This window comes from Emys orbicularis, chromosome 3 (assembly GCF_028017835.1).
Source record: "Emys orbicularis isolate rEmyOrb1 chromosome 3, rEmyOrb1.hap1, whole genome shotgun sequence".
NCBI lineage: Eukaryota > Metazoa > Chordata > Testudines > Emydidae > Emys > Emys orbicularis.
The window spans coordinates 136,484,154-136,497,953 of NC_088685.1; the positions used below are offsets into that span (position 1 = coordinate 136,484,154).

Here is a 13,800-nt window from a genome sequence, read left to right on the forward strand (position 1 = left end):
CTGTCTGAGCATGCACTGGGGCTTGTGAGAAACCTCACTTGGGTTCCTCACTCTGCTTTGGTTGTGCCAAAGTTCTGGTCAAGAACAGAGAGGGGTTCTTCCCTGGACATTACAAGGAACAAGAGATCCAAATCTGGCAAGCCTTTCTAGTTCATTAACAAACTGATGCTTATTCTAGAATAACTTTTGAGGGCTACACTGTAGACTTTATTTGCTCCAGAATAATTAATGATCTTTCACTTTTGTTTCACACACACACACACACACACCATCTTTATACTTCTGTCCTTTTCACTTTATTTTGCCACAGCGCGATTGTCCGAATAGGGCAGGAGATATCTTACTTCCTTAACACAAGTTGGTCCAATGAAAGATATTACCTCATCAACCTTGTCTTCCTTAACACAGGACAGATATCTACAGAGGAAATGACTACCTTCAGAATTCCCTCCTAGAGCACCATTCCCCTACACTGGGTCTCATTTTCATCACATAGGGTGTTAGGAAACGTATAAATATCTGCAGCCCAGAAGCTATGGTGAGCCAGGAGTTCAAGCAGAATGTAACAACATACTTCATAGGCTGAAAAGCTTTCAGAGAAAATGTGTGTAACATTGATAGGCAGACTAAAGTTTAATCCAAGACCATATCTGGCATTCATGACATGCTTGATAAAGAGGCTGGAACCTCTGCAAGAGAAAAATCACTAGAAGTCTGGATTTAGTTGCTTTAGACTTTGACATCCGTGTTCCCTTTTCATGCTACAATCAATAAACTAGTCCGGTATTCAAGAGAATTAGCCAAGTGCTAATTCTGCATACGTGTTACTGTATATCTAAGCATGCCATGTCAGTGTGACTTGAATCTGGAAACGCACACCAAAAATCAGAGAGTGCCTCCCTCTCCTGGGAGGCTCTGCCCACTGAAATTAGTAGCAAAACTTGATCATTCTTTCAGTTCATAAATGCACTTTTGGAATTCTAGTCCTGCAGAATTGCTGTTCTTGCTAGTGCAAAGTCAGCTGTGGCATTTTTTTTTATCATGTTCCTTTAAGTCAATATGTGTTCTGCAACTAAATCACTGCAGGTTTTGATCTCCTTGGATCTCTCAAGTTAAGGAGGGTTAGGCTGGGTTAGTGGCTGGAAGACCTTCAAGGATAAAACAGATGCTACAAGAAGTGCTGAGTCTTGGGGTGTCTCTCTTCTTTCTGAGTCAGTATAGAACCAGTGCCTTAGCATTGGTGGTATTAAAGGGCATTGTATTGCTGAAGGTGCTATCTTTCAAATGAGATATTGAGACATAAACCTAGCATCCTGATCACCTGTATTCATTACAAACCCATAAGCTTTTTTCTTTCCTCAAGCATCAGTGTGTTAGCATGGATAGCATTGCCAGTTCTGCCTACTATGCAGTTTCAGCGAAATGCAGTACTTTCCCTTCCTGGATTTAAAAATTTTTTTTTAGAGTTTTAGTACACTATTAAACACAGGTGCCATCTTTCACTTCAGAGGTGGATACACTTCAATTGTGGCAAAAGTTATCCTGGTATATTCAATAGAAATGGGTGCGAGTTAAAACCCCATATCTGAGTACCCCCAAAATTTGGTAATGTGTGGATCCAGATCTCACCTTTGCAGCTCAGACCCCTCTCAGCTTTAATTAGTTTGTAAATCCTTTTGGTATCCTCCAGGATGAAAGAGGCTATATGAATTTAAGATTAGGCTCTTAACTTTATGCAAGTTGAGCTCAATCCTGCATAGTGCTATAATGATAGACTCAAGCAGTTCAATCTATTTACCTTAACAAAGAGAAGGTTAAGGGGCAAGTTGATTACCATTTATAAGTATCTACACGGGGAACAAATATTTGATAATGGGCTCTTCAATCTAGCAGACAAAGGAAAAACAAGATCCAATGACTGGAAGCTGAAGCTAGGCAAATTCAGACTGGAAATAAGGCATACATTTTTAACATGGTAATTAACTATTCAAACAGTTTACCAAGGTTTGTGGTATTCTCTGTCACTGGCAATTTGTAAATCATGATTGGATGTTTTTCTAAAAGATTTGCTCTAGTTCAAACAGGAATTATTGAGGGAAGTTCTATGGCCTGTGCTCTGCAGGTCAGACTAGATGATCACAGTGATCCCTTCTGGCTTTAGAGTCTATGAATCCTGCGAAGTGCTGAGCTCTCTCAACTCCTATTGTAGTCAGCAACTTGTCCGATCAAACCCCATCTCATTAGCATTTCTAATATTGAACATTAATTTTAGCTAAATAAAGGTCCCAGCTCTATACAGAATAGATACAATTTTCAAATGTTTCAGTCTCTTCTGATTTTGTCCTTTGCTCTGCTCATACGACTCTAACTCACTAAAGAAACACTAGCAAAATTGTACATTCATGCACACAAGAGTAACTGTGCAGCTAGTAGCATACCCATATAAGAAACAGGTTGCATGCTTGATTACTTGTGCATGTACACCTTTGCAGGTGCAACCTAGAACCTTAGTTTTAAAATTTGGCCCTAAGTCTGTAAACTGCCTCCATCCAGCCTGCCTCCATCCAGCTGTGGTATGTCAGATTAGTTAGTATTTAAGCTTTTCAGCTCTCTCTTGTAGCCTAAATTCTATTATATTCTCTAAGGCTGTAGATTTTTGGACTCTGGAAAAAACTGATGGGTTCACCTGCCTGAAAGTTGTATAACCTTATTACAGGGATCCCCTACTTATGGTTTGAATAGGATGGGTTATTCTAATTACGTCACAAAGAAAGCAAAGAATGTGGTGCCTCTCACCAAAACCACCACTGGCATTAACTGGCCTCCCTGTCGGTAGTGCTGGCAGAGGCATACGATTGAATGGGCTTGGAGACTGAATCCTTCCACCCCCTAGAAGGGCACACCTCCAAACAGTGTTGAGGAGTGCTGGCGGGGCAGTGTGGCGAGACCTACACTGCCATGAGCCAGGTTGTGCCTATTGTGTAGAAAGAGAAATTTACCCTCAAGGACAGTCAGTCCAGCATCTTCAATGAGCAACTAAAGTTCCTCGCGCAAAAATAGCATTCAGATTTTGATGCTCTGAGGAGTGACATTACAGCATTTACCTGGCTGATACATAAGATCTCCCTTTCCTTTCTAAATTGAACATGTATGATATGCTGGTCTCTCCCTGGTTTTCCAGCCACTCCTTTTAGAATATACAAGCAAGATCTTGGGGGAGTGAAACTAATGAAATCTCCAGGATAAACAGGGATTCTCCTATTTTTATAGTAACTTCTTTCCATCCCTTTGCTTCAAATGCCCAGGATAGCTGAGACACTGTGCTGACTTTCTTCCCCGAGGGATCCGTATGAGTAGTCTATGAAGCAGGAGACATCCTGCTCTCCCCACTCTACTGTGCCTACTGATCAGCACTGTCAATACTAAATATGCAGCACACAACCAATTTTCTCAGCTAAGCTCTTCTCCCAAATCAATGTATACTCTATGCTCATAGGGTAGAATTTTCAAAAGCACTCAAGTGATTTAGGAGCCCAAGTGCTACTGAAAGTCAATAGAAAGTGTGCTCATGGGTCCTTTAGGCACTTCTGAAAATCCCACTCAAAATGTAAACATTCTTCAGAGTCATAAAGTCTATCTCCCCCTTTACATCTGAATAAACTCACTGGCTGACCTGTAAAATACTCAGATATTCTTTATTTTACTGTTTTTTTCAATAAGCCCCTGAATTTTAGTTCATTCCTTCAAGCACTAGGAAATTCAAAGTCATGTATTATTGTCAAACACCTGTTGCAGGGGCCACCTGATGTCAAGACTCAGTGACAGAGCTGAAATTCCCTCTTCAGGTTTATCAGGAGACAATGCTCTGAAGAGCACCTCCTCTCTGGCCAGTTGCTCTGAGATCTGACAGTCTCTTCTTCACCGTTCCTTGCATGCAGTTTCTCAACCAACTGGTGGGGCTTGCACACTCTTAACACATTAGCCGACTGCTCTGCTGTCTATGGTTGCCCTTTTCTCATCAATAAGGCTTGAAGTAGATGGCACAGAAATGTTGAGCTCTCATTCAGAATGGCTCTTAAATATTTCAGTCACCAGGGGCTGTTAAATAACACTTCCTTTGTTTGTTTGCTTCCTACCAGATTGTGGCTGCTATACTTGCTATTGCAGGGATAGTCATGATGACCTATGCGGATGGATTCCACAGTCATTCAGTTATTGGAATAGCACTTGTTGTGGGATCTGCCTCAATGTCTGCTCTTTATAAGGTAAAGACACACAAACCTCTTCGGGCTAAAAAATGTTGACCACCTCGTATTAATGAGCTAGTCCCAACTTACCACCAAATACTGCCTCTCCTAAGCTTTATGCAGGGCAACATCGCATGCTCTTTTTATGGATACCTGCTATAAGCATAAAGACCAGTTTAACATTGGAGAGAAATATTTATTTACGTTGGCATCATCTGTCCCTATTTAAGGAGCAATAAGTGTCTACTTTCCGGGGGGGGGGGGGGGGGGGGAATGACTCCCACCAAAGAATCCATCTGCTCCAATGCACTTCAGCAGGAGCTGCAGGTGCTCAGCACCTCTCAGAATCAGGCCCCTTTCATTTAGGGGCCAAATGTTAGCAATCCAAGTCTGAAAATTGTGTCCAAAAGCTTTTTCAAGCTCTTGGCTTTTAAAGTGTCTCCGTACCCGTCTGACTCAGACCCTGATTCAGCAATGGACATAGCACAGATCTAACTTTAAGCACTGATTTTTGTGGGAATAGTACATGCTTAAAATTAAGGCGCTAGCTTACATATTTTGCTGAATTGGGTCGTCAGTCCGGGGGCGGGGAAAGCTTCAGCTCAGGTTTCACCTTCTATGAGGTTACTATAAGTTCGCCAAAGATTGCAAGAGGCCTCCAGTAAAAAAAGGGAAGTCGAGCCCAGATGCTGTAGCTCTAATGTAAACAACAACCATACGAACATTTTTAAAACCCCTAAACTTGAATCAGTCTGTCTTTAGCCCTCAGAAAGGAGGAGTGACCGGGCTAATGCTACTTTTTGGGGCTGTATTTGCTTTTGTTTCTAGGATTTTAATCAGTTTTTCTTTTGTTCAGAACAAGGAGCATGGTGTGATTACTGTCAGAAATTACAGGAATGACTGGAAATTAAAGTCCACTCCCTCCTAGTCAGTTCAGACAGAACAGAATTGATTTTCTGCCTTGTGTTTTTGTTTATTGATGATAAAAGGGGCATATGAAGACATAAATGTCATGTTATGCACATACCAGATTTTCCCATCACCAGTTGCAGGAACAAACAGCTGACACTGGCTTGTTGTTCCAGTCCTCTCCTGCAGCCTCTTAGCCATCTCTGTTACACAGACACATTCACTGTCTGTCTCCCCCGTTCTCACTCCTTGTCTTTACTCAGTGAAATAACCAGACAGACTGTCCTGAAGGTGTCAAATGAGGAGCAACTGGAATTCAGATTCATTAAAGACCTTCTGATCCATAATGGACTCAGAATAACCAGTATGAAAAGTAGCTGCTTTGGCCAGCTCTGACTTTGGACTTATTTCTGATGGTTTCCTGTCACTAACGTGGTTTTGTGTGTTGTATTAGGATGTTCTCAGCAGAATAAACTCACTAAATAAAGGAGAGATGGTGGCTAATTGACTCTAACAACAGCAGCACTGCTAGCACACTAACCTCTTTAGATTTTACTTGATACACACTAGTTTGATGTAAGACAGAAACTCAATGTCTTTAAAACCATAGTGAAATAGGAACATAGGACTTGCTATCCTAGAACAGTACAATGGATCGGTTAGTCTAGCAACATTCAGGCTCCAACTCTCGCCCACATATATTGCATGTATCAGAGCAAGGCAAAAGTTGCAATGCACCTTGGCTAATTTGTGCTTTGCTATTCCGGAGCAGGAAATGTCTTTCTGACGCCAGCTCACGATGGGAAACAAGCCATCTGACAAGTCAATAGGAACACCAAATGAGCCTTCTCTCTCACATTCATTAATGTTATATCACTCTAGCATATCACCTCTGACTCCTCTTCTCAAAGTAAACAGACAGAGGGTCGCAAATCACTCCTCTTTGTACTGCTGATCATTTCCACTGTCCTTCACTGGGCCTCTTCTGCTCCTGCAGCATCCTCCTGTCTGAGATAAGGTTGCCAAAGCTCAGTGCCCCCTCGGCTGCAAAAGTGAATGGTGGTCCCTGCTAATGATCAGAACTCACCCTTTCATTTCTTATGGGATGGTGGGGATGGGTCCATAACTCGCTATTAAGGGAAGTGTGATAAAATACTGACATCATCAGCCAGCCGTCACTTTCTGTATCTTAAATGTAGCAGGTGGCTTTTTTTTCTACAAAACAAACAGGTTTCTGACTGATTCAAAATGAGATAGTAACACATCAGTCATCCTATCGATTTATGCACTAAAACTTGAATTGAGTTATTGAATTTTAGCGACTAGCATTCAGTAGAGGAAATCCTGGGCCAAAGTCAGGTTTGACGTACTAATGTAAATGTAATGCAAACACTGAAGTCGGTGGTGCTACTCCAGATTTATGTAAGTAAAACTGAGAGCAAAATTGGGCCCCTCTGTAGTTACATAGGTAGATTGCTTTAAAAATCAATATTTTTCTCCTTTTCTTCCCCACAGACCTAAATCCCTTTAACAAATCACCACCACCAGAAGGGAAGAACCAAATGTTTAACTCTCCCTGCCCTCTTTAGTACTTTTAACATAGTATTCTAAGGGGCATGGGGACTGAGGTCTGGTCATTAGGATGTACGGCCTTTCATGGGCAATAGGATTTAGAGAGAGTTCACATACTTGCTAGGTGAGTGAAGACTGTTGCCAACTGTCCAGTGACCTATGGGAGTGGTTTGAGTTCCTAGCGGAGAGAAGAAAATTTACATCATATAACCCACTGCCAATAATGCAGGTAATTGGCACTCTGGTTGGCAGGTGATTGGAAGCAAAGATGATTGGGATTAAAGGGGCATGGCTGCTGAATTGCCATCACATCCCTCAGGGCAATGACTGTAGGTCAGGGCTGAGGCACATTCATGAGGCGACACAGGGAGGCTGGTGAGCATGTTGGGAGAGTATAAAAAGTAGCACTTCATGTAATATCTCAGGTATAAAACACTGCAGCTCTTTTCTCCAGCTCAAGATTACTGCTCAATTTATTTCATTTAGTATATTTACAGAGCTCCCAATAGTGTGAGAGATGCTTTACACACACACACACATTTTTCCAGGCAGGAAACATTATGATTGAATTAAGGTTGCGTGTATGTCAGGAACCGAACATTAAAATCCTTATAAGAATGTTCTAATGAGTGGGGGGGAAATCAAAAGCAGGAGATTGAGAGTTATGGTTACTATTACAACCAGGATCAGGGCCTAGCTAAGCAACATGCCAGCCAGACAAAGGAGGTCATGCGCAGTTATTTGTTCCCCAATTCTTTCATTTTTAGTTTTAGTTTTACTTTTTCTAAAGAGAACATTACAAAGAAAAACAGGTTTAAGGGAATACGTTGGGGAAGCCACACGCCACTCAAGAAACTTCTTGTGTAATTCCTTCCTGTTTTGCAGGATAAAAAGAGCTGAGCCTCCTCCACATACATATTTTATGTTGCATTAGTGGTATCAGCAGCAGACGCAATCCTTGCACTAATATATTGCTGGAGTGGGAAAGGGTCAGCTGATCAGGCATGTTTTTGAGTTAAAGCAAACCCACTTATTTTTCCTCTTGCAGGTTTTGTTCAAACTTCTCCTGGGCAGCGCTAAATTTGGAGAAGCCGCCTTATTCTTGTCTGTGTTAAGTGTCTTCAATGTCCTTTTCATCACCTGTATTCCTGTCATTCTGTACTTTACCAAAGTGGAATACTGGAGCTCTGTTGATGTTATTCCTTGGGGGAACCTTTGTGGATTTTCAATTCTCTTATTGAGTAAGTAAATGCTGTAAGTTCGTAACACTCTCTGATGGGAGCGGTAGCCAGAGGCCACACACCCCCATGGAAGTTTAGATTTTTCTGAAATGGTGTAGATTTTTATTTTTTTCTGCTCCCAAAGTTTAGCTTGAGACATCATCTGGAGGGCCCATTGCACAGCTACAAATGTAGGGCCGGTTCCCGTGATTTCTGTTGGGAATAATGCTTACTGCCATGCAGCGTCCCATTGACGGCCACAGAACTCTTTCAGTAGTAAGCACTGCACTCGGTCGAAAGGGTTTGCAGAATCAGACCCATAAAGTTTGTCCTAATGCATACTCAAACTCTCCTTCACACAAGTGCAAAATGCCCATGGTTCTAATGGAATACCCACATGTTTGAAGATGCAGGCTTGTCAACTTTCCCAAGCTAACCAGAGCTAGGCCAGTTCAGCCACGGTCTCACCAACTAGCACTGAAGTCAGTGGTACTCTTCCCATTGACTTCAATGGTAGTTAGATTTACTCCCTAAATGCATAGGAACCTCCAAAGACAATCTAGTGTGCTGCAGTACTGTTGGTGGTTCAGTAGGTGGCACTCTTTGCTTTAGTTAATGACAGGGCTGTACTGTGCTACTGAAGGAAGAGTTTGTGGATGAGCTGTAAAACAAAAACCTTGACTACATGTGAGCATTAAAGATGCCATGCCGCGCTTTGCTAAATTAGAGGTATTAACCTGGTGCCGTGGCCAGATTCTAATTTGGATAATTACATTCTGCCCGCTAAAATGTGTCAATTGGAAATAGTATTTTCCCCTTCTTGTTCTAGATTATAGTGTAGTTGTTTGTGCTTTCAAACAGCCGCCATGTTCCACTACAGAAGTGGCTGCATTTTAGTTATTAAGCCAAGGCAATAGTTTAATATGAGCAAAGAGTGCAGAATTTGGACTTTGGTATCCTTTGAGTTGAAAAGCGCCATATCCATGCAAACAGTCATTTCTAGAATATTCGAACATACATTGTGGGTCAGACTCCTCGCTGGCATATCCTTACTGACTTCAGCGGAGTGAGACCAGGGATGAAGTTGGTTCCCCAACAGCTATTTATTTGTCATAAAAATTCTATTTTAGTCATACGTTCTCCTTTAAAATGAAATGCTGTTTATCAAACAGGTTGAATATCAAGGTTAGATTTACAATATGTGCAGCCATCATCTACAGGCAGTTGGTATGCAAAAATGCCTGGAAACAAATGCTTTTTTCACCCAGGATTTCCCAAATGTAGACATTACATTTTAAAATGGGAGGACAGAATGGATAATCGTAGGGAATGGGGACTGTCACGGGGATGTAGTTGTGTTATTGAACACTACTGTGATATATGGGATGTATTCTGATCTGTATGGCCCCAATCCTGCAATCGGATCCCAGTCAGCAGAGTCCTGTTGAAGTCAGTGGGCCTTCCATAGGCTCAAGGGTCTGCCCAGGCAGATCAGATTGCAGGGTAGGGGCCTTTGTGTACAGGTAACTTCCAGAAATACTAACGGGAGTTACCTGAAGGCTGGGAAAATGGACCATTAAATACTCTTTGTACTGTAAAATAAGCTAAGCTTGGTTTCACAAAAACTGTGTATCTAAAAATGAAAGTTGTTTTTCTTTCTTACTTCAGCATTCAATATTCTATTAAATTTTGGAATTGCTATTACATATCCTACCTTGATATCTCTTGGAATTGTGCTCAGCGTACCTGTCAATGCAAGTAAGAATTTTTAACTTCCTTTTTTATTTTACTATATATACACAAAGCCTATTAACGTTTAAACATTCAACAGAACTAAAAACTAAGAGCTTATCAGAGGTGAATAAAATGATGTTTTGTATCCACACACACAAAAAGCAGAGAACAAACTGGTTAAAACAATATATATTTTCCTGCATTACATATTGTAATATTGTTCTTTAAACTACAGACCTTCCAAAGAAGATAGGATACTGAAAAATAAATTGATTTGAAGTCAGTCATCCTTGTGATTGGACGAAAACTAATAGCTGAAGAAATGTACTGCTAATTGAGTTCTTCACCAGTTCAAGGGAACGTGTCTAATGCTAAACATACTTAGACCAATCATATTACATTTCAAAATAAAATTCTGAAAAATCACGCTGGGAGGTGTAGAATAGTAACAGGGGTGCTGGAACAATTTTTATAGTGGGGGTGCTGAGAGCCATTGAACCAAACTGTAAACCCTGGATATAATGGAAACACAACAAGTCACGGGGTGCTGCAGTAGCCCGCACACCCCTAGCTCCAGCACCTATGAACAGTAATAGTTCAGCCTTGGGCAAGTAAAATATCATTGGTGTTTAACATCCTCAATCATTATGGTAAAGATTAGGCAAGTAGATTTTGGAATGGGCTGGTAAATTTGTATGACAATTTTGTAAGTCTTCAACCTATAGCCCCTCTCAAGCAAGACTTTCCTGAGAGATAAGGGATAAGCAAGAGCAGCCACAGAAACTAGTGCCTGGCCTGGGAGTTTAAGGGGAGAGCTGGTCAGAAAATGGTATTTTCTGTAAAAATGGCTCAAGAAATGAAAAAAATTCGGAGTTTTCAACAAAATAACAAAAAAATTTACCAAAACTCAAAAATATTTTTGGCTTCTTAAAAAAATATTGAAATTTTGGAATGAAACAAAAAACGTCTGTGCAAATGTTTGCTTTGGGGGAAAAAAAACAAAAAAAGTTTAAAGAGGAGAATTTCAACCAGCTCTATTTATGGGGCTTTGAATCTCCCTTCCATTAGGCAGTGCAACACCAGCATGTAATGGGAGAAGAATTGTCCAAACTGGGAATCCTCCGTCGGCCTCTGCCTCCTTTCTTCTGCAGGAGAATGTGTCTGCCAGCGGGTTTCCCCTCCATTGCCAGGGTTACAAAAGGAAACAGGAAAAACTAAACACTAACTCCCACACCCATCCCAGGGAAAGGGAGACCATTCCAGCAGCTTCTCTGATCAGAATCTAGGGGAAACAGAATGTGCCTGTCCGTTGCCTCTCCCCTCTTGGCTCTTCATAGTGGGGAGGGTGGTTGGGAGCACCAGAGTTGTCCTCCAGCTCCTCACTCTGTGCATGCACCCACTCTCTGTCTCTCACATACACTTGTTTAGCTGGCCCTTGGCCTGTAGGGGACATAGGCTCCTTTCAGATACATTTATACTCTTCCCCATGTCTCAGCACACAAGGTGATGCAGAATCACTTCTTTGCTTAACATCAGCACTCATAAGGCCATACAGTCACCGAGCGTGGTTAGCTCCCCTCTCCTATTATCTATTTTAGCCACAGGCTTGTGTATAGCTTGAGGCAGCTAAAGCACAAAGCTCCTCTCCCCAATGCACAGCTGTGCAGGGGAGAAGAGAAGATGTGAGGTGCCAATGCAGTGACTGCTCATTACTGCCCTGCAGTCTCCTGCACAGCAGAACTGCCCCCGGTCCTCTGCAAGAGCACTTTCAGCAGATACTCAGGAAGAGGAAAAGAATGCATAGCCACCACCACTATGCAGCAGGCACTCTGAAGCGAGATTGGGAATGCAATACCTATGAGAGGCTTTGGCATTTCAAACTTAGAAGTAAAAGTAACTTTTAAGGGAAATAAAATTTGAGGCCAAAAACTTTCTAGTGGAAAGTAAGACGTGGTTTTCTCCAGTGGAAAAACAATGTACTCCAACATTATAGTATTGTAATTACAAGAGCTCTTTACTACAATGTGTTGTGCTGCAAAGTTTATTTCATAATACGACAATGTGATATAGCAGTTAGCAGAGAGCCTTGCAAGTTAAGAGCCTTGAGTGCTACTCTCAATTCAGCCACTGACTCACTGTGTGTCCTAGGGCAAGTCACTTGATCTCTGGGGGGGCCCACAGCTTTCTCATTTCTCTAATGGAGCTAATGCTTACCTGTCTTTGTATGCCACTTTGAGATTGTCTGCTGCAAGGTGCTATGTCAATGTGACATATTGTTACATGTTCAGCGCAGATCTGTGTGCGCCAGGGTTGCTAAATCTTGTCTACCAGGGCTGCACATTCACACACTAGCAGCTGGTCCAGTGCAGCTCTACCCTAGCATCTTTTGTGCTTCCTCCCGTGGTGCTTCCCAAAAGGCACTGCAGGAATCAGTACAAAGGATTGTGGGTCACAGCCAGGATCTGAGGAGGATGGTCGCAAGTGGCCTAACAAATCTGCCTCAGTAGCGGAAATACAGGGAATAGGATCGGGCTCATACCTCCCCTCCCCCGAACCTCAGACACCTGCTAGTCACCATCTTGAGAGTCACAACCCAGAAGTAAAAAAAACACTATTCTGATAGCTGTGCTTGGAACTAATGAACATGCTGTTTATGCAATGTCCTTTGCCATTTAATCCAAGTGTGAGGCTATTTACACTTAAACAATGAAAGTAAAAGCCTGACCTCTTTGCTATAATGAATAATCCAGATAAAAGAACCTCCAGAGCTTCTTAGGAGACATCTGCGCTGCAAAAAGGTGTGTTCTTAACTCAGGTTAAAATGACAGTGAAAGCAAGTCAGCTTTTCACACAGGATGGCAGCTTGTGTTCCTCCTCAGGTTCCCCTATAGGTTGAACTCAAGCTGCTAACCCAAATTCAAAGCTGAGTTGCCATGTCTTCATTGCTGTTTTAACCTGAGTTAAGAACACGGTTTATTTATTTATGTATTTATTTGCTTATTTTTCCCCTCAGCAGAGCCAGGTTAGGGAGGTGAACGAGATGCACACCTGAGCTGTGGTGTCAGGAGTCTTTGTAAAGCAAGGATAGGCAGCAGGCCTTGCTATACCTTTAAGTAGCCGCCTGTCAGTACTGGCTAGTGTGCAGGGTGAGAGGTGCAGTGCCACACAGCACCCCTGGCTCTATTTAAGGCAAATTCTGGCTGCTCTCTGCCCTTGGTAATCTGGACTCACTGAATGCCCAGGTTAAACTAACAGGGAAAGCTCTAGACCCACAAGTCTGTCGCTAACAGGCTTGTTCTCCAGTGTTTCGTGTCCAGAAGTCCACTTGTTCTAAGCGAGCGAGACCCCACCTATATTAAAAGCCTGCCCTGTGCTGCTTCTCTGCAAGCAATGTACTGCAGAGTGTATGTGTGGGAGTGCGGGGGTGGGGTGAAATGTGCCCCAACGCTGTGTCCCTTTTAATAATATCAGTTCAATGTTTCATACAGTTGTTGATCACTACACGAGTGAAATTGTCTTCAACAGTGTCCGTGTAATTGCCATTGTCATCATTGGCCTGGGCTTCCTCTTATTGCTTCTACCAGAGGAATGGGACGTCTGGTTAATGAAGCTCCTCACCCGCCTCAAAGTGCGGAAGAAGGAAGAGATCCCCGAGGGGAACGGAGACATTGTTTCAGGACTGCAGAGCAAAAGCAGGAGAACTCGCCCTTCCATGTCATCCTTCGCTCATTAATGTTATTTTTATTGAAACTCTGTGATTTACATTGTATGTTATGATTCAAGGGTCTTTTCTTGCGAAGCACATACGTCCAGTATAGTGTACATACCTGTACAGTTTTGATATGATACAGTCTAAGGCATCAAGTTTTGGCATGTCCAATTTGCTTGCACTTTTTTCACATCAGACCTTTCACTTAGAAGTACCACTTCAAAAAAAAAAAAATCAAAAGAACCTCTCTCCTCTTTTTCAGTGAATGTAATGTATAGTCAAATTATCTTTGCTTATATCATTTTAAAGATCAATTTTCATGAGAAGCAGGGCAGATATTTTGAACATTAGAAACTGAATGACGCATCACACACTGTGATTTAAAATGAGCAGATGCTATGCTACATCA

The 13,800-nt window shown here is 42.0% G+C and overlaps 1 protein-coding gene across 1 annotated transcript in view; it reads left to right on the forward strand.

The window, feature by feature from the left end:
• SLC35F3 (solute carrier family 35 member F3) overlaps nt 1–13,415 on the forward strand; it is a 270,207-nt gene extending 256,792 nt beyond the window's left edge. Inside the window, exons 5-8 of the mRNA XM_065401833.1 lie at nt 4,140–4,265; nt 7,777–7,969; nt 9,617–9,706; nt 13,171–13,415. Coding sequence (XP_065257905.1) covers nt 4,140–4,265; nt 7,777–7,969; nt 9,617–9,706; nt 13,171–13,415 — 654 coding nt within the window. The remainder of the gene's footprint in view (nt 1–4,139; nt 4,266–7,776; nt 7,970–9,616; nt 9,707–13,170) is intronic.
• The last annotated feature ends 385 nt before the right edge of the window (nt 13,416–13,800 follow it).